General features: G+C 43.2%; 1 protein-coding gene across 1 annotated transcript; it reads right to left on the bottom strand.

Moving 5' to 3' along the window:
* Positions 1-142: 142 nt before the first annotated feature.
* Positions 143-25,481, bottom strand: LOC117386585 (serine/threonine-protein kinase DCLK2-like). Its single transcript, XM_033983992.2, has 16 exons — positions 25,034-25,481; positions 19,820-20,205; positions 17,254-17,380; positions 16,372-16,497; positions 15,950-16,026; positions 15,117-15,186; positions 12,769-12,874; positions 12,460-12,517; positions 12,054-12,173; positions 10,986-11,132; positions 9,862-9,995; positions 9,378-9,455; positions 9,029-9,125; positions 8,705-8,785; positions 7,972-8,038; positions 143-531 (listed from the first exon to the last, which is right to left on the bottom strand). The coding sequence occupies exons 1-16, from the start codon at positions 25,452-25,454 to the stop codon at positions 143-145; spliced, it is 2,484 nt and encodes an 827-aa protein (XP_033839883.2). The 5' UTR covers positions 25,455-25,481.
* Positions 25,482-26,969: the final 1,488 nt, after the last annotated feature.

Raw genomic sequence — 26,969 nt, 5'->3', positions numbered from 1 at the left:
CTATCTGCTTGTTTGTCTGGAGATGGAGAAGTTTAAAATCAGGCCGATATTTGGACTTTAGTGTTTGGGATATGGACCTTAAATGTCCAGCAGAGGGCAGTATTTTGTTTTGGTTGATCTGCCTAAAAATCCACACAAAGTTTCATATTAACACTTTAGTGAGTTTGATCACTGTCCTCACTCCTGTCGGGCCTTTCTGTTCAGAGTAAAACGTGACTATAGTGAGCGTGACTATAGTGAGCGTGACTATAGTGAACGTGACTATAGTGAGCGTGACTATAGTGGGCGTGACTATAGTGAGCGTGACTACGGTGAGCGTGACTACGGTGAGCGTGACTACGGTGAACGTGACTACGGTGAACGTGACTACGGTGAGCGTGACTACGGTGAGCGTGACTACGGTGAGCCTGACTACGGTGAGCGTGACTACGGTGAACGTGACTATGGTGAACGTGACTATGGTGAACGTGACTACGGTGAGCCTGACTACGGTGAGCGTGACTACGGTGAGCGTGACTGTAGTGAATGTGGCTGTAGTGAATGTACCAGTTCTATTAATTTTCTTAATGGTTTTAAGATTATTATGGGATATTTTGGACTCGCACAAAATATCCCCGAAGGTCGCCCTGACCTGGCCCTTGCGCCCCCTGTGGTTTAGTCCTGGTATAAATGTAAACTCTTCATAAACTGCACAAAGCCTTTGTTACGATTCCATTGAAGTTTTATTTTCACAGTTCATTTTACTTTCCATTTTCTACAAACATCCTTCAAACGTTTTTCCTAAACAAACACACGATTCAGACACAATGTAAATATAAACTTCAAACACTGTCAGGTTTCCTCCTGTAGAAGCACACTGAAGCACACTGAAACACACTGAAACACACCGTCAGGTTTTACCCTAGAGAAACACACCTACAGCTGAAGCACACTGAAACACACCGTCACGTTTCCTCCTGACTGTGTGTTTCACCTACAGCTGCTCCTTTATGCTTCAAAAGTCGCCCGTGTAAAGCTGCACTGTGTAACTTCTCTCATGGATGATCTGACGCCTGCTTGTATCCATGGAGATGTGATTGCTTTGCCTGGAATGTCCCACGGTATGGCATTAAACACCTGTCGACCTCCACGGAAAGTTATGAGAGGCAAGACCACATGTTTTTTCAATGTTTTTTTTAATTTTTTTTATGTAAATTGGACAAACGCAGCTAGAGAAGTTTAATGCCATACTGTGGAACTTTCAGACGTCTGCGTAATCCGTCAGTTCGAGCCATAATAAAAGAAAATTTTGATTGAACTTGATTGAAAAGTTGCAGGAGCGAAGACGTTTGGCTGCACGTCCAAGCCGCGGCTTGGACGTGCAGCCAAACGTCTTCACTCCTACAACCAGAAAAGTTACACAGTACACCTTTAATCCGCTCGTTTTAGGAGGAAACGCACTCTTACGAAATACTAGTTCAGTTTTTGTGAAAATCCTTCTCCTTTGTCTATTGCAAAAGTCTATTTAAACCTAAGATGAGGGGTGGTTTGTGATGAGCTCGTTCACGCGCTGAAACACTCAGAACCTGCAGCCTCCTCGGGTTCAAACGCAACAAACTCAAATCTGAAATACTTTTAATTAACGAGATTGTCTTCAATTTAAACCCTGTTTGTTTTAGCACACACATTTGTACAGCAATATGTTGTAAACCAAACCTACTGACCCCCCCGGGCAAAGCAAATACAACTTTTCAGGACAGTTTTGGCAGCGACGGTGAAGTAAAAGTACATTTTACTTTTACTTGAGTACATGTCAGAGCAGTATCTGTACTTTCTACTCCACTAGGTTTCTGAGCAGGACTGAAAAGTAAAAGTATTTTTGTTATTATGTGAGACCTGCTGAAAAGGCTGAGGGTTTATTTTTATCACGTTCAGAATTTGAGCAAAACAAAAAAAAAATCAGCCCAAATCTTCAAAAATCAGCACATTTGACACTTTATTGTATCTCAAACTGCATGAAATACTTTTACTTTTTAGTCCAGGTATATTTTATCATGTGATACTTTTACTTTAGTATGTTTTGCTCCTGTATGTGTACTTTTACAACCAAACTGAGTGCTTCCTCCTCCCTGCCTGAGGGGGCAGTAGTGAGTCGGCCTCAGCTTGTTTCTTATTTCTAGTTTCGTCCTTTTTGGCCATTTTAGTGCAAACTTGGTCCATTTGAAGCTTTACGTTAAAAAAACAACAACAAAAAAAACCTACATTGGCGCTGCCTTCAGTGGCCTTTGCAATTTCAAGTACTACATGACATCACACATGACTGCCCTGATTACAGCCAGGTGTTTCTGATACAAACACCTGGCTGCAGGGGGCGGAGTTTGAAGTGTGGACACCTGTCAGACCAATCACACTGTTCTTTACACCTCCAGACCCCGCCCCTCCCCTTCAGCCCTCCAGACTCCGCCCACTTTAGCAGCTCTGTTTAAAATGTGGTTGTGGGCGGAGTTTAACTGTTTAATTCCACTTTTTGTTTTTTAAAAATCCCAAATGCTCTGAGTTTGTTCCGCCCCAGGAGGCTGCAGTTACAGGTTTGGTTTAAAGCAAAAAAATGAAATCATTAAGACTTACAGGTATAAGGTCAAAGGTCACGCCGCAGATTGGGTTTCGACGCTACGTGAAAAGTGTAAAACCAAAGGAGACGCCGCAGGTCGAGTTTTTTGTGTTTTTTTTCTCACAAATCAATTTAAAAAGTGCAAAAACAAAAGTGTTTAGTGCAAAAACAACAGGCCAGATATTTAACTAACTCTGCGGTAAAGCTGCACTGTGTAACTTTTCCAGTCTGTATCTGCTTGTCTCAACGAAGATGTCATCGTTTTTGTCTGGAATGTTCCGCAGCGTGGCATTAAATCAGCCTTTATCGTGCTTCTGTGACGCCCGCGGATCATTTTGTCATAATTTACTTTGGAGCGTTTCTGGAAAAGCAATGACGTCTCCATGGAAACGAGCAGGTGACGGACCCAAAAAGTTACACGGTGCACCTTTTTAACGCTTTAAGTGTTTGTTTTAGTCCCAATCGGCGGCGAAGGTTCAAGGCCATGAAGAAACAGGAGAGTTCAAAGTTCAAAAACGCCGCGCAGCAAACTCAACTCAAACTCTATAATCATAAACCGACTCGACCAGTTCAAGTTTCCGGGGAGTTTCTTTCGCACCGACACAAACGTCCTTCATGTCGCGTTAGTCGTGTTAGAATCACCAGACAAGATGGCGGATGGAGCGATGTGATTGGTTGATAAGCATTAAGTCGTCACATCTTTGGCAAATCACCAAAACATTTAAGAAAATCTAGTCGAAGTTTTATTTTACGATTTGTAATTTCAAATCTGTAAAACCAAATATTTGACTTAAATGCTTTTGGCGGCTCCTTTTTTAACGCTTTAATTCCTGCAGTCACTATTTTTAACCACTTTTTTTGTCTTATTGATACTTTTGCAGTGACATCGTGCTGGGGGTGTTCTGCATGTACGTCGATGGCAGAATGTTCAGCGGTTACCGTGGTGAGGCGATGCACACGTTAGCATACAAAATGGATTTAAAGAGCACGTTTTCAGGAGCCTGTGATCAGCAACAAAGTGACTGAAAAACTGTTGGCTAATGCTAATGCTAATGCTAGCTAGCTTGTGATGTTGTGATGTTATTTAACAGCACAAATCATCTCACCTGTTTTAGCTAAATGAGTTATTTCTGGTCAAATCGAGTTAAATTAAAGCTCAGATTAAAGTCTAACTTGAGTAACAGCCTCAGACAGAGCAGTGCCTCCAGTTAGCATCACAGCCCAAATTTGAAAATGTGGCTAATAATTTGCTAAAGATGTGACGTCTCGTTTCTTTGTCTTTTTAAAAGCTGCTAAAACATGTTCTACTTCACAACAGACACGCACAGAGACGACGACGTACAAGACGTTTGTACAAAATTTACAAGTTCCACCTCAAAACCCAGTGAGGCCAAAGCACTTTTAAAAAACTGAAACACGATTCAAACCTTTAAAAAAAACTGAAACACGATTCAAACGTTTAAAAACTGAAACACGATTCAAACGTTTAAAAACTGAAACGCGATTCAAACGTTTAAAAACTGAAACACGATTCAAACGTTTAAAAACTGAAACGCGATTCAAACGTTTAAAAACTGAAACGCGATTCAAACGTTTAAAAACTGAAACGCGATTCAAACCTTTTAAAAAACTGAAACGCGATTCAAACCTTTTAAAAAACTGAAACGCGATTCAAACGTTTAAAAACTGAAACGCGATTCAAACGTTTAAAAACTGAAACGCGATTCAAACGTTTAAAAACTGAAACATGATTCAAACGTTTAAAAACTGAAACATGATTTAAACTTTTAAACAGACCTGCCATTTTGAAACTTATTCTGAGGTCGTGTCACATTTAAACTCAGTAAAAACGTGTCGCTGAACAAATTTGGATGTAGAAAAGTAGCCGTTTTGTCCACGTTACCCTTATTTAAAGGTTCACTATGTAACTTTTCTGCTGGAGAGTTCACGATCTGCTCGTCTCCATGGAGATGTTAGCGCCTGTATAAATATAAACGGACATCGCTAACCTGCTAGCTGCTGTGATACTCGCGGTCGGGACTCGGCTCCAGATTAGCCGCTGTAACTGCTAGCTTCAATGAGCTTTATTTGACGCTGTGGGTGACGTCACACTGGTTCACTCTACTTCTTTATATGGTCTATGGCTTTGGCGAATGTTCCGCAGTATGGCATTAATCTTGTACATCTCTAAGACGCCAAGTTACACGTCAAAGTAAGAATGTTGTTATTCTCAGAGATATCCTCAAACAATAAACACCTAAACCAGTCTAAAGCCATACTGTGCAAAATTCTAGGCAAATCTATAACATCTCCATGGAAACAAGGATGTAGTGTACCCCTCATCAGTAAAGTTACACGGTGTAGCTTTAATAAACAGGTCAAATGATCAGGTTTCAGGTTGAGTCGAGTCGTCTGAAGCGGTGACGCTCCAGGTCACATAGACTTTAAGAAAAATAATAATATTAAAAGTTTAAAAGCTCAGGACTGATCAGATCTGTGGAACGAATTACCACGAGAACTGCACTTTTATTTAAAATGTTTCTGAAATGTTATAAACCAGGAAGTTAGCAAAACATTTAGCCAAATCTTTTGTTTTAAATGTGGTTTTTTTTTGGACTAAACACATTTAAAACACTGGATATTAGCACACAGGTGGTTTGAACGTAGGTAGTTACGCATAGCTCGTTAGCAGGTAGCGAGTTAGCACATAGCTAGTACATAGTTAGCATGTAGCTCATTAGCATGTAGTTAGTTAGAACATTGCTAGTTACACGTAGTGAGTTAGCACATAGCTAGTTAGAACATAATAAGCATGTAGCTGGTTAGCATGTAGCTGGTTAGCACATAGCTAGTTAGCATATATCTGGTTAGAACGTAGCTAGTTACATGCAGCGAATTAGCATGTAGCTAGTTAGCATATATCTAGTTAGAATGTAGCTAGTTACGCGCAGTGAGTTAGCATGTAGCTAGTTACGCACAGTGAGTTAGCATGTAGCTAGTTAGCACCTAGCTGTTTACTCTCTAGTGTCTTTGAACTCTTAATATTTGAATTCGTCGAAAAGTCTATGGGGAAATTGCACTTTCAGAACCAGATTTGGATGTGGACGATAAAACCACAAAAACTTGGACCTTTTTCTTGTGAACGGCAAGAAAATATTTACAAACAATATTCACAGTTGAATTTGAGGCACAAACTTTAAAACAAAACAAAAAAAACTGTCCAAAATGAGCAAAAATCCTTGTTCCGAAAACGCGTGGAAGACGTCACAAATCCGTAGATTTTGTAACAATAATGCCAAAGTGCGGGACATTTGAGATTCGTCGCTTGAAGAAAATGAAATGGTGAATCCGGTAGCACCTTGAGTCGATATGAAAGTTTCTGTCGAGCAGCAAAAAGACTTTTCCAGTGTCCAGATCCAAACGGAGGCAGCAGCAAAGTCGGTAACACAAGAGTAAAAGCAAATACAAGTCGCCTTATTATGACGTCATCAGGGCCCTTATTATGACGTCATCAGGGCCCTTATTATGACATCATCGGGGCCCTTATTATGACGTCATCAGGGCCGTTACTATGATGTCATCAGGGCCGTTACTATGACGTCATCAGGGCCCTTATTATGATGTCATCAGGGCCATTATTATGACGTCATCAGGGCTCTTATTATGATGTCATCAGGGCGCGACACCAAAATCTGATCGTTGTCTGATTTCCCGACATGAAGAGCAGTTTTATTTGAATTATTTGAATTATTTTTACTCGTAACAAACTGCAAACAAAAAGTGTCAACATTTGAAATATTTTAAATTATCGAAGTAGATCATTTTAAAAGTAGTTTAACTTCTAACCGTGTTGTGTTTATATTTTTACACTTTTAAATTTTCATTATTTGTAAAAAGACGGCGCATTTTAAACTTGAATGAATTTCTTAGTTTTCTTATCGTCTGTTGGTCTAAAAATCCCTGTTTCACCCGCGCGTGTCACCGGGTGGTTCTGTGTTATCGTGCAAATAAACGTAAAAGTATTTCAGTCGTTTTGTTAATTCTTCTGGACGTGTTTTAAAACGTGAACTTTGAACCGAACCTTTTACTAAAACATGAATCTCAAAAAGTGAAACGCTCCCAGACAAATCCCGATCTGGGAAAAACGCCCCATTCCCTGTGACATCATAATAAGGAACCGGTTCTTTGTGGAGCGATTCCTGGATGTTCGGTGACACAGGCCAAAATGGAGTCCCTCGTTTCCACGGCGATAGTTCCAGACACATTTTTGTTGTTTTTCTTTTGTTTTTTGTTGTTTTTTTGAGCACAGTGAAGAATCATCATGTTTAAGTTTCATTGGGACAAAAAAACTCCAGCTCAAAATCCTGCGTCAAGAAAAATGTTGAGGAAATAAGCGCTTTTCAATCCAAAAAAACATGATGAAAACGTGGAATTTTTTTTGTTTTAATTTTGGTAAAAAAAAAAAAAAAAAGGCAATTAATGGTTTATTGGAAAATTAAAAAACAAAAAAAAACCTCTGTGGGTATTAAAGAGGGAGTATTTACTTCAATGCACGTTTCCTTTTGTTTTGAAAATGCTATATTGCTCTCCATGCTAAGCCCCTCCCCCTTCAGAGCACTAATGAAACTACTGCACATCACACCAGGTTTGTGAAGTCGTAGTGCACAGTTTTGTGTCATGTTTTTGTATATTTATGGAGAAATGGGCGACGTGGGCGGAGCCTCGTACAGAAGGTCACACCTACAGTCCTGGGAGAGATCTCTAGATGACTCAAACATGCATGGATGACGTCTCAAACCTGTTCAGACGTGTTTTTGACGAGGGAACAGCGTTAGAACGTGTGGAAAAACTAAAAAAAAAAAGATTTGGCGTAATACTCCCTCTTTAACTTCATTTCTCTGTGTTTGGTCTGGGACTTTTTAACATTTTTTGAATTTCAGTTGTATTATTTCTTGCTCCTCGACTTGGTATTTCAGTCTCAAAAACAAAAAAAAACTAAACAAAAAAATGCAAATCTTCAAATGAATAAATAAATCCAGTCGTCTCGGTCACAGTTGTGGACAAACACGTTCCTTCATAAACGCGTCGACAGTTTAACCTTTCAAACGAGGTTATCCTGAATCCAGAAGCAGTACTCGCAGTAGTAGTACTCGTAGTAGCAGTAGTACTCATCGTAGTAGCAGGGCATCCAGGCTCTAGAGTTGAGCATTTAGTGTATTCAGTAGTAGTAGTACCATAGTTGCAGTAGTTGTAGTATTTCTAGACCATAGGTGAAGGGATCTGTCTCGTCTCCAGAATCGGGGACTCTTCCTGGTCCAAAGCCTGGTCCAGGTCCAGGTCCTGGTCCTGGTCCTGGTCCTGGTCCTGGTCCTGGTCCTGGTTTTGTTCTTGTTCTTCATGTTGGTCGTCCGGGGAGCTCATGTTATTGGAGTCCCCTAGTGGTTCATCCTGGAAATACACGTTGAAATAAATAAGATTAGATGAAAAACACATTTTGAAACTAAAATGTAGAGCTGTCACAAGTATCGGAAATCTACTAATCGATACCACAACTAGTATCGGAGCTAGATACTCGTTTGAGCAGGAACCGATACTGAAAAAGTCCCACTGACAAAAAAAGCAAACGTCTTTTTAAACTCCACCTTCACTAGAATCATCTGGATCATTTCAGTCCTGGAACAACTGACAATCTACAACTGAACTAAAGGGAAAAGGAGGAGTTCACTGGAAAACTCCTCTCCTCCTCTTGTCTCCTCTCCTCCCGTCTCTTCTCCTCCTCTTGTCTCCTCTCCTCCTCTTGTCTCCTCTATTCTCCTCCTCCCTCTTTCGCCTGTTCACTTGAAAACTACCACTTCATGACATCACAAGGTGGACCAGAGCATTTTGAGCAAAAAATTGGATCAAAAGTATCAACTGTCGTACTCTGAGGAGCATTTTTCACGTTTTACTCGAGTATAATTTTGTACTTGTACTTGTAACTTGAGTACACTTTTATCCATGTCACTGTACTTTTACTTGAGTACACACATGCAGTACTCTTGACACTCCTGATAAACACTTGTTGTGTTGTTGTGTTGTTGTGTTGTTGTGATGCTCAGATTTGTGTGACTTTACCGTGACCCAGGGGTGAGACAGGACCTCCTCAGCCGTGAAGCGAGCGTCGACGTTCACCTGCAGCATCTGACTGATCAACATCTACAACACAAGACTCTGATTTAGAGTAACACGGGCCCTGTGGTGTAACGAGGGCCCCGTGGTGTAACGAGGGCCCTGTGGTGTAACGAGGGCCCTGTGGTGTAACGAGGGCCCTGTGGTGTAACGAGGGCCCCGTGGTGTAACGAGGGCCCTGTGGTGTAACGAGGGCCCCGTGGTGTAACGAGGGCCCTGTGGTGTAACGAGGGCCCTTTAATGTAAAACGGGCCCTTAAATCGGCGGTACCTTGGCTGGGAGGCTGATGTTGTCCCAGTCCGGAGACGGGAATTCCAGCTTCCCTCTGAGGATCTGATCGAACAGCTCCTCCTGGACGTTATTCTCACTGAAACACGAAACATTTATTATTAAAACCAACTGAGTTTTGGAAATGTTGAGAGGAGATTTGCATAAATAAACCGTTAAACTGAAACATGTACTGCACGTGTACTGTCGATTACGATCTCTGAAAGTGCAATGGGCAACACTAGTACAACATTTAAAGTGGAGCGTCACAGTGTCTAAAGAGTTTTTATCATCACAGAGTCAGTGTCAGTATCGAGTTTGTTCCTTAGTATCTCATTTCGTGGTCACTGACCTTCTGAAAGGAGGAAACCCACACAGGAGGATGTAGGTGATGACCCCGGCCGCCCAGATGTCCACCTTCAGTCCATAACTGTGAAAAGAAACGGAGGAATAATCAGTTATGTCACGAGAACAGAACATGTGAGTTTAAAGGTGATGTGTGACACAAAACTGACTCCTGTGGCTTTAATCCATGTTATAATGTGACCTCCTCAAAAACAGACCTGGAGTTGTGTTTGTAACGTCTACAAAGCTCAAAACGCTCTGTTCCACCTTGTGATGTCATCATGTGGGAGTTTTCCAGTGAACAGCACAGTGGAGCACTTCCTGTATCACCACATGATGACATCACAAGGTGGAACAGAGTGTTTTCAGTTTGAGAGAAGAGCTCAGCCTAAATCTGCAGGTTTGTTTGTGTTAAACATGTGAAACGAAACACAACTCCAGGTCTGTGTGAGGAGGAAATGACATCAGAACATTTAAAGTCATGGTCGTACCCCGTCTCGGCGATGATCTCCGGGGCGACGTAGGTCGGCGTCCCACAGACGGTGAACAGAGGCCCCTCCACCACCGTCGCCAAACCAAAGTCGCCCAACTTCAGAGACTTGGTGCCATCTGGATATTCACACACCTGAAACACAGAAGAGCTTAAAGAGGAGGTATTTACTCCTGTGGGGTATTAAAGAGGAGGTATTTACTCCTGTGGGGTATTAAAGAGGAGGTATTTACTTCTGCGGGGTATTAAAGAGGAGGTATTTACTTCTGCGGGGTATTAAAGAGGAGGTATTTACTTCTGCGGGGTATTAAAGAGGAGGTATTTACTTCTGTGGGGTATTAAAGAGGAGGTATTTACTTCTGTGGGGTATTAAAGAGGAGGTATTTACTTCTAGGGGGGTATTAAAGAGGAGGTATTTACTTCTAGGGGGGTATTAAAGAGGAGGTATTTACTTCTGTGGGGTATTAAAGAGGAGGTATTTACTTCTGTGGGGTATTAAAGAGGAGGTATTTACTTCTGTGGGGTATTAAAGAGGAGGTATTTACTTCTGTGGGGTATTAAAGAGGAGGTATTTACTTCTGTGGGGTATTAAAGAGGAGGTATTTACTTCTGTGGGGTATTAAAGAGGAGGTATTTACTTCTGTGGGGTATTAAAGAGGAGGTATTTACTTCTGTGGGGTATTAAAGAGGAGGTATTTACTTCTGTGGGGTATTAAAGAGGAGGTATTTACTTCTGTGGGGTATTAAAGAGGAGGTATTTACTTCTGCGGGGTATTAAAGAGGAGGTATTTACTTCTGCGGGGTATTAAAGAGGAGGTATTTACTTCTGCGGGGTATTAAAGAGGAGGTATTTACTTCTGCGGGGTATTAAAGAGGAGGTATTTACTTCTATGGGGTATTAAAGAGGAGGTATTTACTTCTGTGGGGTATTAAAGAGGAGGTATTTACTTCTAGGGGGTATTAAAGAGGAGGTATTTACTTCTAGGGGATATTAAAGAGGAGGTATTTACTTCTGTGGGGTATTAAAGAGGAGGTATTTACTTCTATGGGGTATTAAAGAGGAGGTATTTACTTCTGTGGGGTATTAAAGAGGAGGTACTTGAGGTTCTGCGTGTGTGCGTTTACCAGCAGGTTTTCAGGTTTGATGTCTCGGTGGACGATGTTCATCCTGTGGAGATACTTGACGGCTCCGGCGAGGTTAAAGACCATGGCGCTGGCGTCGCGCTCGCTGTACTTTGTGGAGGAGGTGATGGCGTCAAACAGGTCCCCGCCCTGAAGTCAGACCAGAGGAAGTCCGTCAGAATGATGCACGGCAGAACTTAGACTGTGGGGCTTTATGAGAGTACAAACTGTAAACCCAGTGCATTCTGGGAACACAGACTGTTTATATTAATGGACAGAGCTAACCTGCTAGCTGCCGTGCTACAAACAGGAAGCAGGTTAGCATGTCCATTTATATAAACAGTCTATGCTAGCAGGTTAGCATGTCCATTTATATAAACAGTCTATGCTAGCAGGTTAGCATGTCCATTTATATAAACAGTCTATGCTAGCAGGTTAGCATGTCCATTTATATAAACAGTCTATGCTAGCGGGTTAGCATGTCCATTTATATAAACAGTCTATGCTAGCAGGTTAGCATGTCCATTTATATAAACAGTCTATGCTAGCAGGTTAGCATGTCCATTTATATAAACAGTCTATGCTAGCAGGTTAGCATGTCCATTTATATAAACAGTCTATGCTAGCAGGTTAGCATGTCCATTTATATAAACAGTCTATGCTAGCAGGTTAGCTATGTCCATTTATATAAACTGTCTATGCTAGCAGGTTAGCTATGTCCATTTATATAAACAGTCTATGCTAGCAGGTTAGCTATGTCCATTTATATAAACAGTCTATGCTAGCAGGTTAGCTATGTCCATTTATATAAACAGTCTATGCTAGCAGGTTAGCTATGTCCATTTATATAAACAGTCTATGCTAGCAGGTTAGCTATGTCCATTTATATAAACTGTCTATGCTAGCAGGTTAGCATGTCCATTTATATAAACAGTCTATGCTAGCAGGTTAGCTATGTCCATTTATATAAACAGTCTATGCTAGCAGGTTAGCTATGTCCATTTGTATAAACAGTCTGGTCCGCACACACAAACATCCTCAAACACAGTCACTGGTTTAAATGCTCTGGACCTTGACGAGCTCCATGACCAGAAACAGCTGCGTCGGCGTCTCGTCCACCTCGATCAGCTGGATAATGCTCGGGTGTCTGACCCTCCGCAAAACCGCAACTTCATTTTCAATCAGATGTTCCTGTAAAAACAACACAAACCGTGTCCAGTGTCACCTCTGCTCTTTAATAAGACACAGCGGATAAATGTTGATTGTTAGCATTAGCATTTTAAACGGTTTGTACAACGGTGGTCAAAAGTATCAAAACTAGATCCTCATTTTTTGGAGGTATCGATACTAAAAAGTCCCACTGACAGGACAGACATGAGCCTTTGCTGAATATATTGAAACTGGATCAGTATCGAGTATCACGTACCATGCACTAGTATCGATATCGAGTTTGAAACGTTAGCACAGCGTCACGTACCTTCCCACTGCAGCGAGCCTTGTCAATGATCTTCAGAGCGTATTCTTGTCCTGTTGCCCTGGTGACGATAAACAAAATATTTACACGTGGAGGTAATCCGTCTTTTCCTCAGATTAAACTTTAACTATGTGTCCGAATGTCTCCCCCAGCCCCTGACCCCACGTTCACTCCACAGCCACATACTCTTCATCAGACTCATTCACAGAGCGATTCACACTCAGACAGCTCAGATAGCGCCCCCTGTAGGCAGAGTGTGGACATTCGGACACAGCACATTTAATATTTCCAGTTATAATGTTTTAAAAGTACCTCTCCACACACTCCTTCACCACTGCAAAGTTGCCGTCTCCGATCACTTTACCGACTTTGTACTTTTCATTGATCATCGACGACGAGATCAAGAGGTTTCCGTTCACTGAAACAAAACCACACACAAAAAGAACACGTGAAATTTGTACTGACACTTTATTTTAGATTTATCGCACAGGAGTATAAGTCGCTCCGGAGTATAAGTCGCTCCGGAGTATAAGTCACGCAGGAGTACAAGTCGCACCTGAGTACAAGTCGCGCAGGATTAAAAGTCGCACAGGAGTACAAGTCGCACCTGAGTATAGGTCGCTCCGGAGTACAAGTCGCTCCGGAGTATAAGTCGTACATGAGTATAAGTCGCACTGGAGTATAAGTTGCACCTGAGTATAAGTCGCGCAGATGTACAAGTCGCGCAGGAGTACAAGTCGCGCAGGAGTACAAGTCGCGCAGGAGTATAAGTCGTACATGAGTATAAGTCGTACATGAGTATAAGTCACGCAGGAGTACAAGTCGCGCAGGAGTACAAGTCGCACATGAGTATAAGTCGTACATGAGTATAAGTCGCGCAGGAGTACAAGTCGCGCAGGAGTACAAGTCGCACATGAGTATAAGTCGTCGCGCAGGAGTACAAGTCGCACATGAGTATAAGTCGTCGCGCAGGAGTACAAGTCGTACATGAGTATAAGTCGCACATGAGTATAAGTCGTACATGAGTATAAGTCGCACATGAGTATAAGTCACGCAGGAGTACAAGTCGTACATGAGTATAAGTCGCGCATGAGTATAAGTCGCGCATGAGTATAAGTCGCGCATGAGTATAAGTCGCGCAGGAGTACAAGTCGCGCAGGAGTACAAGTCGCGCAGGAGTACAAGTCGCGCAGGAGTACAAGTCGCGCAGGAGTACAAGTCGCGCAGGAGTACAAGTCGCGCAGGAGTACAAGTCGCACATGAGTATAAGTCGTCGCGCAGGAGTACAAGTCGTGCATGAGTATAAGTCGCGCATGAGTATAAGTCGCGCATGAGTATAAGTCGCGCAGGAGTACAAGTCGCGCAGGAGTACAAGTCGCGCAGGAGTACAAGTCGCGCAGGAGTACAAGTCGCGCAGGAGTATAAGTCGCGCAGGAGTACAAGTCGCGCAGGAGTATAAGTCGCGCAGGAGTATAAGTCGCGCAGGAGTACAAGTCGCGCAGGAGTACAAGTCGCGCAGGAGTATAAGTCGTGCAGGAGTACAAGTCGCGCAGGAGTATAAGTCGTGCAGGAGTACAAGTCGCGCAGGAGTACAAGTTGCTGCAGTGTTTAAGTCGCACCAGCCAAAAAATGCATAATAATGAAAAAAACAAACATATTTCACATATAAGTCGCACCCCTGGACAAACTATGACAAAAAGTACGACTTATCGTCTGGAAAATATGGTAAATAGGATGGTCTGAACGCATAAAGTTAATGAGAAACAACTTTGAACCACTGCAAACTGTTTAAACTGAACGAGTTCTGTTTGTACCTGATTTTTACTGCCTTAAAAACATAAAAGAGACTTGGCGTCGTTGTATTTGAAGTAGCTCCATCATATCAACTCTGTGTTTACTGTTTAAATAAAGAACAGATGACACTGACAGATAAGATTTATGTTTAAGGACACACACCACGACAAACAAGGACTAAACCAGGACTAAACGGGAACTAAACCAGGACTAAAAGGGAACTAAACCTGGACTAAACGGGACGTAAACAGGGACTAAACCGGGACTAAACCAGGACTAAACCTGGACTAGAAAAGGACCAAACCAAGTCTACATCAGGACTTATCTTGGATCAAACAGGATTATGTAGAAATAAAATAAAAATCATGTTAAACCTTTGTGTGTTTTATTTCTGTTTTTATCTAAAAACCAAAACTGTTGAAATACATTTTTACAGGAGGAATTTGCAGAGATGGAGCCAAAAACTGTACTCGAGTAAGAGTAACATTACTTCTAAATAATATTACTCAAGTAGAAGTACAAAGTAAAGGTTCAAGAAATTACTCAAGAGTAACAAAAAAAAATATTTGGGAAAAGTACAAGTAATGAAATAATGAATAAATAATGAAGCAAATGTGAGATTTTCAAACAGACACAAAAATGACACAAACTAAATCAGATGAAGAAACACAAATGTTCAGATTATTTCATATTGTTCCATAAACAGTCACTTCAGACTCAGAGGGAAGAGGAACAGCACTTTTACTGCAGTAACACGACTGATACTGCAGTACAAACAGTAGTAGTAGTCGAGTAGGAGGAAAAGTACACTGCTGGAGAAGTACTATTTCTTTAAGAAGTTACTCGAGTAAATGTAATGTTCAAACCTTCCACGTCTTCCTCCGGCTGCTCGGCTTCTCCGTTCACGTCGGTGGAGGAGGAGCGACGAGGAGAGAGCTGGAAAACAAAAATAATAATCAGACGTGTTCAAAATGTTCAAACTGTTCAAACTGTTCAGATGTTTGTTCTTGTTCTGTTCAGATGTTTGTTCTTGTTCTGTTCAGATGTTTGTTCTTGTTCAGTTCAGATGTTTGTTCTTGTTCTGTTCAGATGTTTGTTCTTGTTCTGTTCAGATGTTTGTTCTTGTTCTGTTCAGATGTTTGTTCTTGTTCTGTTCAGATGTTTGTCCATGTTCTGTTCAGATGTTTGTTCTTGTTCAGTTCAGATGTTTGTTCTTGTTCTGTTCAGATGTTTGTTCTTGTTCTGTTCAGATGTTTGTTCTTGTTCTGTTCAGATGTTTGTTCTTGTTCTGTTCAGATGTTTGTTCTTGTTCTGTTCAGATGTTTGTTCTTGTTCTGTTCAGATGTTTGTTCTTGTTCTGTTCAGATGTTTGTTCTTGTTCTGGTCGTTTCTTCTTGTTGAGCCTCTGAATTTGTATTTGGACTGATTCATGTTCAGGTTTGTTACGTCATAGTGTCACAGTTTTGCATCATATTTTGTATATTTATGGAAGATTGTCGTGTTCGTGTAGGCTTGTGGGCGGAGCCTCGTACAGACTCGTACTAACAGTAAGAAGTGTTTGAATAGAGCCCGTGAGAGATCTCTAGATTACTCAAACATGCATGGGTGACTATAAAACCTCTTCCTGAACGTTTTGGTTGAGGGAACAACGTTAAAACATGGGAGAAAGTTCCAAAATACCCCTTTAAATAATTCATACCTTGATGCTGCGTCGTGAGCCGGGGCTTGTGGGAGACGGGCTGCTTCTCGTCTTCGCGCTGGACTGTGTCTCAATGACTGAAACGCAACAAAAAGAAAACTGTTCAAAACGTACGCATTCATTAAAAGGCACATTACGTAACTTTTCAGGAGGTTTCGCTTGTCTCCATGGGGATCGCGTCGTCAGGTGGTTGGTTTTATCGCTCAGAAATGCCTCAAAAGACATGCTTTCTTACTGTGAGCCTCTCCACAGATGTGACTTGTAACTTGGCCTGGATATGTTTAATGCCGTACTGTGGGACATCACCATGGAGACAAGCAGGTGACCAAAACCGAAACATTTCTTGGCAGTAGAAATACATGTTGAATGCTTTTGTTGTTCACTGCAAAAAATAAAAATAAATAAAAAAACCCTGGTGAGACCTGCTCCAGGAGACTTGGTCCGGGACAGTCCTCTAGAGGGCGCTCTGTTTGACGTCAGACCAGAGCTGCTCGGGATTCTGGGAGTTTTCTGAGACATGGCGGGGCGCGGCGTCTTGGTTTTGCTCTCTGGACACGAAAGAGAAGATTTTTAAGACACATTTGAGCAAAACAAACTCACAACTTCTCCGTTCTTCAGCAGAGGTTACCATGGTGATTGCACAATTTTTATTTATTTTTTTTTTACGTCAGATGCCCTTCCTGGTCGTGCGTTTAAGCTTCCTACATTTTAAGGATTTTTACTCATTCAAAAGACATAATATTTAGTCTTAAACTGTGTTAGATTCTTGTCGTTCTGAAACTCATGAGTTAAGGTGAAGTGTCTTGCCAAAGGACACAATGACAGAAGAGAGGAATTGAACCGGCAACCCTCCAGCTAATATGACACAAAACTGACTCTTGTAGCTTTAATCCATGTTCTAACGCTGTTCCCTCCTCAAAAACAGACCTGGAGTTGTGTTTTGTTTCATTCACATGTTTGAGTCACTTTATTATTCGTCTGTAACATCTACAAAGATCAAAATGTGACGTTCCACCTTGTGATGTCATCAAGTGGGAGGTTTTAAGTGAACACAAACCTTTTTTCCCTTTAGTTCAGTTGTAGATTGTCTTATTCCAGGACTGAAATGATCCAAATGATTCTATAAATGAAGGTGTGTGGAGTTTAAAAACACAGTGGAGCACTTCCTGTGTCGCGACATGATGACATCACAAGGTGGAACAGAGTGTTTTCAGCCTGAATCTGCAGGTTTGTGTGTTAAACGTGTGAAACAACATTAGAACAGATCAGAAACATAAAGTCCCTTTAAGTGTAAAATCTTTTACCGTTGAAAAAAGCCGGTGTTTTTCCGCTGTGGGTGAGGACGAAGTCGTCTTGGGCGTATCTGAACTTCTCGGCTCCACACGCCATGAAAACATCGTCGTCCCCGAAGAAATCCTGCAGGCACGTCAGCTAAAAACAAGACAAGACGATGAAAACAGGATGACACGATAAAAACAAGACGACACGATAAAAACAAGACGACACAATAAAAACAAGACGACACGATAAAAACAAGACGACACAACCACCTGAGCCTCTGCATGAAGAAGTGAGCCACGATGAGCCAAAACCTGACTCCACCCCCTCCCCTCTCTTCTTCACCTTCCCCCTCTCTTCCCCTGCCTCTACCTTTCCACTTCTTCCACGTCCCTCCTCTTCTCCTCTTTCCCTCTCACATTTTCCTGTCCTTACCTAAATCCTTTACATTAAGCAGGTTAAGTGTCTTGCCCAAAGACACAGCGTCAGCATTCATCTGTGGAGCTGGAGTCAAACCGGAGGAGCAGCTGAGGAGGCTCGGGCATCTGTCCTGGACACCTCCCTGGGGACATGTTTCAGGCGAGTCCCATTGAGACATGACTCAAGGTGAGTTTCTGGACTGGAAACGCCTTGGGGGAGGAGCTGGAGGAAGTGTCTGGGGTGAGGGAAGTCTGGGAGTCCCTGACCAGATGGACGGACAAATGAAAAATACGTACGAGTAAAGTAAAGAAACACGTTAACTCACGCGGTGTTCAGAGCCTCAGAGTGAAAGTCCCGACGTCGCCGTGTGAGAAGTTAAACGTTTGAACCTTCAGATGAGTCTGGACCGCACTGCGGAACATCGTCAGGTCGATTATGAAACACGACACAAAAGAGACGACAGATGGAACCAAAACAGTCCTGGATTAAACCGACATTAAACAAACACGGAAATGACCTGGATTTAAGCGTGTTATCTAATCTGTGTCTGCGCTGAACATGTGGAACTGCAAATTTATCACTGATACCTGAATCTGAGCCGCGAGCAGAGACCGGAGAAAATCACAAACGTAAAGATCTGCACCGATAAATCGAAAAATAACACGACCACAAAAACCCAAGATTTAAAACACGAGAATATTATAAATCAACACTGAAAATCATGAGATAAACAAACGTCAGAATGAAAAACACTTCAGTCGTTAGTTTGAGTCGGTAAGTCACTGGTGGCTCAGTTGGTAGAGCATTTGCCCACAGATCGAGAGGTTGTTGGTGCGATTCCAGCTCCCACAGGTGAATGCTGTTGTTGTGTCGTTGGGCAGGACATTTAACCCCAGTCTCTGTGTCCACTGTTTTTGTTTTTATGTGGACAAAACATTATATAAAAATACAATCATTTCATTCTGTCTGTGTCCAAAGAAAAAGGACAAAAATCCTCACCTGCTTTTGTCTCTTCCCCCTTTTTGTCTTTGTCTCCATTTCTGTCCCTGAACATGTCTCTCTCTCTCTGTCCCCCTCTCTTGTCGTATCACTCCCCATCTCACTCCTTCCCTCCCCTCTCTCTCCTCTTCTTCTGAGTATAAGACACACAGACTAGTCTTTTTTCTTTCTACCTCTCCCTCCCGCTCTCACCCTCTTTCCTCACTCCCCTCCCTCTCCTTTTTTCCTCCTGTTTTTTTATTCCCTCTTCTTTTCTCTCTCCCTCTTATCCCCTCTCTCATTCCACACTTTCACTTTCTCACCTCTTTCCATCGTCTCCATCGTCTCCTACCTCCCCTCACTCCCTCTCTCCATTTTCACCTCCTCCCTCCCCCTCCTTCCTCTCCTCTTCCTCTTCTTCTGAGTAAAAGTATAAGACACAGACTTGTATACATCCATGGAACCTCCCCTCTCCTCCTCTTCCCTCTTTTCCTCCTCTTCGTCTCATCTTTCGTCTCCTCTTTCCCTCCTCTTCCTCTCCTCTCTCCCCTCTCCTCCTCCTCTCCCCTCCTCCTCTTTCCTCTCCTTTTCCTCTTCCTCTCCTCTTTCTTCTCCGCTTTCTCTCCTCTTTCCCCTCTCTCCTCCTCCTCTTCCTCCCCTCTCTCCTCCTTCCTCTCCTCCTCCTCCCCCCTCCTCCTCTTCCTCCCCTCTCTCCTCTCCTCCTCCTCCTCTTCCTCCCCTCTCCTCCCCTCCCCCCTCCTCCTCTTCCTCCCCTCTCTCCTCTCCCTCCCCTCTCTCCTCTCCTCCCCACTCTCCTCCTCCTCTTCCTCCTCCCCTCTCCCCCTCTCCTCCCCTCTCTCCTCTTCCTCCTTCCTCTTCCTCCCCTCTCTCCTCTTCCTCTCCTCCTCCTCTTCCTCCCCTCTCTCCTCTCCCTCCCCTCTCTCCTCTCCTCCCCACTCTCCTCCTCCTCTTCCTCCCCCCTCTCCTCTTCCTCTCCTCTTTCCTCTTCCTCTCTCCTCCTCCTCTCCCTCCGCTCTCCTCCTTCCCTCTCCTCCTCTTCCTCTCCTCTTCCTCCCCTCTCCTCCCCCCTCCTCCTCCTCTTCCTCCCCCCTCTCCTCCTCTCCTCCTCTCTCTCCTCTCCTCCTCCCCCCTCCCTCTCCTCCTCCCCTCTCCCCCTCTCCTCCCCTCTCTCACCTGTTTTCCGTCGAGCGTGTAGAGCCTCTTCACGGCTCCAGAGTCCAGTTTAATGGCGTCTGTGATGTCGGCGAGGACCTGGTCAAAAGAATGTGCCGTCTTCTTGTTGAGGAGGACGCGCACGGCCTTCCGGGGTTTGACTCCGCTGCGGATCACCGTCACCAGTTTGGGTTTGATGAAGTCTTTGGTGTCGCGCCCCTCCCGCCCCTCTCCTCCCGCGCGCTCCTTGGGGCCGTGGGCGGGGGCGTGGGCGGAGGTCCCGCCGGACTGGACCTGGGCGCGGGCGGAGGCCGAGGACCCGGCGCCGGGCTTCCAGCTCGGGACGGAGATCTTGGTGTAGTCCACTTTACGGTAGGGCTCGTTGGAGGCGCAGACGTAGCACTCGCCTGGAGGAGAAACAGGACAAAGGTTTGACGGGCCACACGGAACCAGAACTCGTCAGACTCGCTCGTGTAGGACTCGCTCGTGTAGGACTCGCTCGTCTCGGACTCGCTCGTGTAGGACTCGCTCGTCTCGGACTCGCTCGTCTCGGACTCGCTCGTCTCGGACTCGCTCATCTCTTTTTGTCGGACGAAACATGTTTGCTGCTCACCGATTGGTCGGCTAAAACGGGGCGTGGCCAAAGCTCTGTCCCTTTGACCTTGTTCTTGACTCAGCTACAGTTTAATGTCACACTGTGGAACATTCATGGCAAAACATTCATGGAGACAAGTAGGTGGCAGTCCTTACGTCAGAATGTTCCACAGTGCAGCTTTAAAGACGAGGTATTTACTTCTGTGTTGTATTAACTGTAACACATCACACATTTAGATCTCCATGTTTCCTTTTATTGTTTTGAAAATGTTAAATTCACCTTAAATTGTTTTATAAGTTTCACTTTCATTTTTGATTCTCTGAGTCTCTCCTCTCTCTCTGCTCTCTGTGCTAAGCCCCTCCCCCTTCAGAGCACCATCACACTCAGCTGCATCGCACTAATGAAACTCCTGCACATCACACCAGGTTTGTCACGTCATAGTGCACAGTTTGTATCATGTTTTTGTTTATTTATGGAGGATTGTCGTGTGGAGCGTGGGTGATGTAGACTTGTGGGCGGAGCCTCGTACAGAATCTCACAGCTAACAGTAAGGAGGGTTTGAATAGGGCCCAGGAGAGATCTCTAGATGACTCAAACATGGATGACTCTAAAACCTCTGCAGACGTGTTTTTGATGAGGGAACAGCGTTAGAACATGGGAGAAAGTGAAAAAAAAAAAAGAATTGCATAACACCTCCGCTTTAAGTAAACATAAATACTTGTACAAACGTCGTGTTTCTCCTGAGAATAAACACACACATATCAGATAGTGTCAGTGTTGGGATACAAACACATCCTCTTATCTATCTCCTTTCCTCTCACTCTCTTTCCTTTCTTTCTTTCTTTCTGCCCCCTCCCACCCTCTTCCTCAATCTTTTTCCCATTTTTTTCTTCCCTCCTCTTCTCTCTCTCTCTCTTATCCCCCTCCCTCATTTCACACTTTCACTTTCTCACCTCTTTCCATCGTTTCCTCCCTCTCCTTTCTCTCCTCCTCCTCATCTCCCTCCCTCATCCTCCTACTCTCCTCTCTTAGCTCCCCATCTCTTTCTCCTTCCTCTCTTCTTTTAACTCCCCATCTATTTCCCTCTATCTCGCACCTCCTCCTTTCTCTTTCTCCTCCCGCAGCTTCCTATATCTCACTCCCTCCCCTCCTTCTTTCTCCTCCCTCCCAATCTCTCACTCCCCTCCTCTCTCGTCCTATCACTCCCCATCTCACTCCCTCCCTCTCCTCCCTCATTCCTCCCTCTCTCCCCCTCTCACCTCCCTCTCTTCTCCTTTGTTCTTCTCTCTCTCCATTTTCACCTCATCACAAATGTTTTTTCTCAGTGTGATGGACAAGAGAAAGAGTGGATCCTGTCAGCTCTGAGTCAGTGTGTTGTTAAAGTACACGGTGCGTTTAAGTGCTGTAGGACCCTGGACACTCTGCTCTGTGTGTGTTGTGTGTGTTGTGTGTGTTGTGTGTGTTAAAGTACACGGTGTGTTTAAGTGCTGTAGGACACTGGACACTCTGCTCTGTGTGTGTTGTGTGTGTTGTGTGTGTTGTGTGTATTAAAGTACACGGTGCGTTTAAGTGCTGTAGGACACTGGACACTCTGCTCTGTGTGTGTTGTGTGTGTTGTGTGTGTTGTGTGTGTTAAAGTACACGGTGTGTTTAAGTGCTGTAGGACCCTGGACACTCTGCTCTGTGTGTGTTGTGTGTGTTTGTGTGTTGTGTGTGTTGTTAAAGTACACGGTGCGTTTAAGTGCTGTAGGACCCTGGACACTCTGCTCTGTGTGTGTTGTGTGTGTTGTGTGTGTTGTTAAAGTACACGGTGCGTTTAAGTGCTGTAGGACCCTGGACACTTCTCTGTGGTTCTCATTAGTGACATTACTTCAGTTTTAATGTGAGCTGATGGTCCAGAGCAGTGAAACTCTCCAAAACAACGTCATTAATCAAAACTTGACATAAAAACAAAACTGATGAGGCGGAGATGAAAAATGCAGCTCATAAAACCAAGTCACATTTACCCGGAATATTTGAGGCGTAACGTCAAATTGGGCCAGAGAGGGCAGCACTGAGTCGACGTGAGTGCGGCTCTCAAAAAAATAATGTTTTTTTCCTCATATCGATCGAGCTTTTCAAAAAACAAAAATAGCTGTCGGTATTACTTCATGAGCATAAATGATACAGACAGAAGCACAAGTATCAACACTAATACTAATCCATATCAAAAGTAGTATTGAAACTAGATACTCAATTAAGTGATACTTAAGTGAATCAATACTAAAAAAAAGTCATAAATGGATCAAATTCGATTGGCTCTTTGGGGCCTCCAGAGCGGCTCTTTGGGGCCTCCAGAGCGGCTCTTTGGGGCCTCCAGAGCGGCTCTTTGGGGCCTCCAGAGCGGCTCTTTGGGGCCTCCAAAGCGGCTCTTTGGGGCCTCCAGAGCGGCTCTTTGCTCTTTCTTTGAAAACTAAATGTGGGTCTACTTTCTAAGTTTGTATGTGACGGTGTTTGGAGTTCACCAGAGGATTCATTCTATTGAAGTGCTTTTTATTTATTCATTTATTTTGTTTACTATTGGTCTGAGTTAATCCCATGCACAAAATCAGACAGAATGATCATTTGGAAATATTACACATAAAATGCAGCAGAATGCAGGAAATTACATATACATATCAAATAAATACAAAATGTTACATAAACTTTATAAAGTGTTAACAGCTGCAAACAGTCGACTTATTTTAAATTAATTTCACTTCATTTAAATTATTTGAAAAGGGCCAGTGTGGCTCTTTTGGCTCGGTCGCTGTAGTTCATCGTGACCTAAGGCCTAAATGATTAAAATGATCATTTGAGTTTCAGTATCGGTGTTGAGTATTGAGTCGATACTTTAGTGTTGAAATGTAGTTTGAAAAGTGCGATGATAACACGAGTCTGGGATGTCGTTGAAAGAGTTTGGACACATCTGTCGTGTTTTGAAAGAGTCTGGCCTTGAGCAGAGGAGCCCGTCTCGTGGAGTTTAATGGCGTCCACTCAGAGACGAGCTCAGTTTAATTATTTATGAAAACGCATCAACAGCAGAATCATCAGCACAAATCAATACACGCCAACGAAAACGAGACATAACACCGACTATAAAAAGCACTCGCCTTTTAAATGGACTTCTCTGATTGGACGACGATCACTTCCTGAGTCTGAATGGTTCTAACTCAGGAAGTGAGTAAGAATCATTCAGACTAATTGGCTCTGTGCACAAAGGCGCCCTCTACCTCTCTGTTAGCGTCACTACTTCCTGTCCAGATTTATCTAAATGAGGTTTGTGCCGAGTCAAACTAAAATGAACAAATATTTAAAGGTCAGACAGTGGACAGGGAGCTGCATGTGGGCAGGGATCAGGGTCAGATAGTGGACTTAATAACGTAGTCAATTCATAAAGAACAGGTACTTCTATGGGGTATTAAAGAGGGGGTTATTTATTTCTATAGTGGGGCAAAAAAGTATTTATTCAGCTACCAATTGTGCAAGTTCTCCCACTTAAAAAGATGAGAGAGGACTGTAATTTTCATCATAGGTTCACTTCAACTATGAGAGACGGAATGGGGGTAAAGAATCCAGAAAGTTGTATCAGTCGTCCTGGTCCCTTTGCAGAAAAACAGTCCCAAAGCATGATGTTTCCACCCTCATGATTCACAGTAGGTCTGGTGTTCTTTTTGGTAAAAACTCAGCATTCTTTCTCCTTCAAACACGACAAGCTGAGTTTCGTATAAAGTTGTATTTTGGTTTGATCTGACCATGTGACATTGTCCCAATCCTCTTCTGGATCATCCAAATGCTTCTGTCAAATTTCAGACGGGCCTGGACATGTCCTGTCTTAATCAGGGGACACGTCTGGCACTGCAGGATTTGAGTCCCTGGTGGTGTAGTGTGTTACTGATGGTCCCTTTGTTACTTTGGTCCCAGTTCTCTGCAGGTCATTCACTCGGTCGTGTGGTTCTGGGGTTTTTGCTCTTTGTTCTTGTGTCATTTTGACCCCACGGGGTCAGATCTTGGTGGAGCCCCAGGTCTTGGTCTTGTTCCATTTTGTAATAATTGCTCCACAGTTGATTTGTTGACTCCAGCTCTTACCTGTTGCAGATTGAGTGTTCGGGGCCTGGTGTCTACAGTTTTGTTTGTGGTTCCTTTGCTCTTTGGTCTTGTCCATAGTGGAGTTTGAGTCTGACTGTTTGAGGTTGTGGACATGTGTCTTTTATACTGAGGACGAGTTCAAACAGGGGACATTAATACAGAGAACGAGTGGAGGACAGAGAGGCCTCTTAAAGAAGTTACAGGTCTGTGAGAAATTAGAAATGTGGCCAAATACTTATTTTACTGAGGAATTTACCAATTAATTCATTAAAAATCCTAGTGTGATTTCCTGGATTCTTTCTGTCTCATGGTTGAAGTGAAACTATGATGAAAATTACAGGCGTCTCTCATATTTTTAAGTGGGAGAACTTGCACAGTTAGTGGCTGAATAAACACTTTTTTGACCCACTGTATGTGTTAAGGAGGGTTTGAATAGGGCCCGGGAGAGATCACTAGATGACTCAAACATGGATGACATGTAAAACCTCTTCAGACGTGTTTTTGATGAGGGAGCGTTAGAACATGGAGCTTACCTTCCACCAGCTCGTCCATGGAGGTGATTTTCTTGCTTCCATCGATGGTGTAAATGTTCCTCACTCCTTGGGGCAGGTGCAGATTATCCGCCAAAGACTTCGTTAACTCCATCAGCAGCGCGTCGTAGGACCTGAACCGATCCGACGACACCGCGTACACCAGGCCTTTGAAATACCGGTCCCCATTGCGGTAGAAACGGACTTTTTTGGCGCGTTTTTCCGACGTTAGCGCTTGTAGTGTTCGCGTGCGGTAGTAGCTGCAGTTTGTGCTGTGGGCGGGGCTGGGAACCAAGCTACTGCCCCTGGAGCTCGGTCCCGATCCGGCCGTTGAGTCATCGCGCTTGGTTCTGGTCGATCGGCCGCGTCGTACTTTGTCCCTCTCGTCAAAATGTTCCAGTTCTAAGGTTTTGCTCAACGACATGATAAAGGAGTAGCAGTAGTAGAAGTAGTAGAAGTAGAAAAACGCCCAGCTACATCAAAAAATATCGCTATTCGATATTCAGGTCCAAAAAGTGGTTTGAAATTCCAAAAGTCTACAATACTAGTGTCATTTTCCTGGCGACTTGTTCTTGTTGAAAAAAAAAGCAAAAAAAGTTTCACAAAAGTTTTACAATCCAACAGTGACGTTCCAAAACCGTTTAACGTTAGTGTCATGTGATAAAAACGCCCAATCGGATTTGAAATTTAAAACTGGTCTTCGAAGATAGATTTGTTTTTATTTTTTCCCTGCCGATTTCGTCCGTGTATCGAAAAACTGGAAATACTTGGGCAGCTACAATTGAACCATAATACTGTCCAAAAAGTGCAAAGTTTACGAAAAACAAAATGGATATTTCCCTGTAGTTTCGGAAGAAAAAAAGTAAAAATATCTACAGATAGCTACAGACACGATATCGAAACTTGAGTAAATGTTTTCGTAGCTTATGATTGTTGCTTTGAACTACAGTAATAACATCAGAAGTTGATTTTGTTGTCGTTTTAATGTTCCAGATGCTAACGGACGCGCGCTTTCACAAAAATCTTCAAGAAAACGCCAACTACTATGAGCTACGTTTGGCGTTTTGGCATTAGCATCTTTCCTCCCAAGAAACTGAACAGCTAACTTTTCTAAGAAGTTCATTCAAACTGCAAGAAAAAAAAACTGAAAAATGTCTCAAAATGTTCTATACCTGTTTAAAATCTACAAACTAGAATTCATCCAGCTATGGTTCACTTTTAAAAACCTGTGGAAATGCCAGAGAAGTAAATCCTGGTCCACTTTAGTGTTGGCAAATCTTCAAACGGCGTACGCTACGTCAAGTTGGCGTTCCAAATCGAATATATATTTGGAAAAGGCAGAGTTCGTAGCTAGCTTTTAGTTCATTGGCGTTCAACTTCAAAACGTGGACTTTGCCGGTGAAGTTTGAACCTTATTTGGCAACAGTGGGTTGTAGACGGACAGGACTGTCGGGTTCAAAGAGTGAAGTTAAAAATATCCCAGGTCAAACCGGTGGGTCAGGAGTCGCAGAGTCGTCCAGATGTTTCCCCAAACGTCCAGTGTCCAGACCAGTGTCCATCCATCACTGAAACACACCAGAGGAGAAGTTTATGTCACGACTATGATCAGAGAAGGAGGTATTTACTTCTGTGGGGTATTAAAGAGGAGGTATTTACTTCTGTGGGGTATTAAAGAGGAGGTATTTACTTCTGTGGGGTATTAAAGAGGAGGTATTTACTTCTGTGGGGTATTAAAGAGGAGGTATTTACCTCTGTGGGGTATTAAAGAGGAGGTATTTACTTCTGTGGGGCATTAAAGAGGAGGTATTTACTTCTGTGAGGTATTAAAGAGGAGGTATTTACTTCTGTGGGGTATTAAAGAGGAGGTATTTACTTCTGTGGGGTATTAAAGAAGAGGTATTTACTTCTGTGGGGTATTAAAGAGGAGGTATTTACTTCT

Source organism: Periophthalmus magnuspinnatus, chromosome 18 (assembly GCF_009829125.3).
Source record: "Periophthalmus magnuspinnatus isolate fPerMag1 chromosome 18, fPerMag1.2.pri, whole genome shotgun sequence".
Classification (NCBI taxonomy): Eukaryota; Metazoa; Chordata; class Actinopteri; order Gobiiformes; family Gobiidae; genus Periophthalmus; species Periophthalmus magnuspinnatus.
The sequence above is the reverse complement of the archived record's forward strand: the minus strand, read 5'-3'. Positions and strand labels throughout refer to the sequence as shown.

What these genes read in the sequence shown, in the direction of transcription:
- LOC117386585 (XM_033983992.2), bottom strand. Translation starts at nt 25,454, where the DNA reads ATGTCGTTGAGCAAAACCTTAGAACTGGAACATTTTGACGAGAGGGAC. An exon ending in AGGCTCGCTGCAGTGGGAAG is followed by an intron (nt 12,174 to 12,459) that starts GTACGTGACGCT and finishes TTGTTTTTACAG; the next exon opens with GAACATCTGATTGAAAATGA. An exon ending in TGGTCATGGAGCTCGTCAAG is followed by an intron (nt 11,133 to 12,053) that starts GTCCAGAGCATT and finishes GTCTGACTTCAG; the next exon opens with GGCGGGGACCTGTTTGACGC.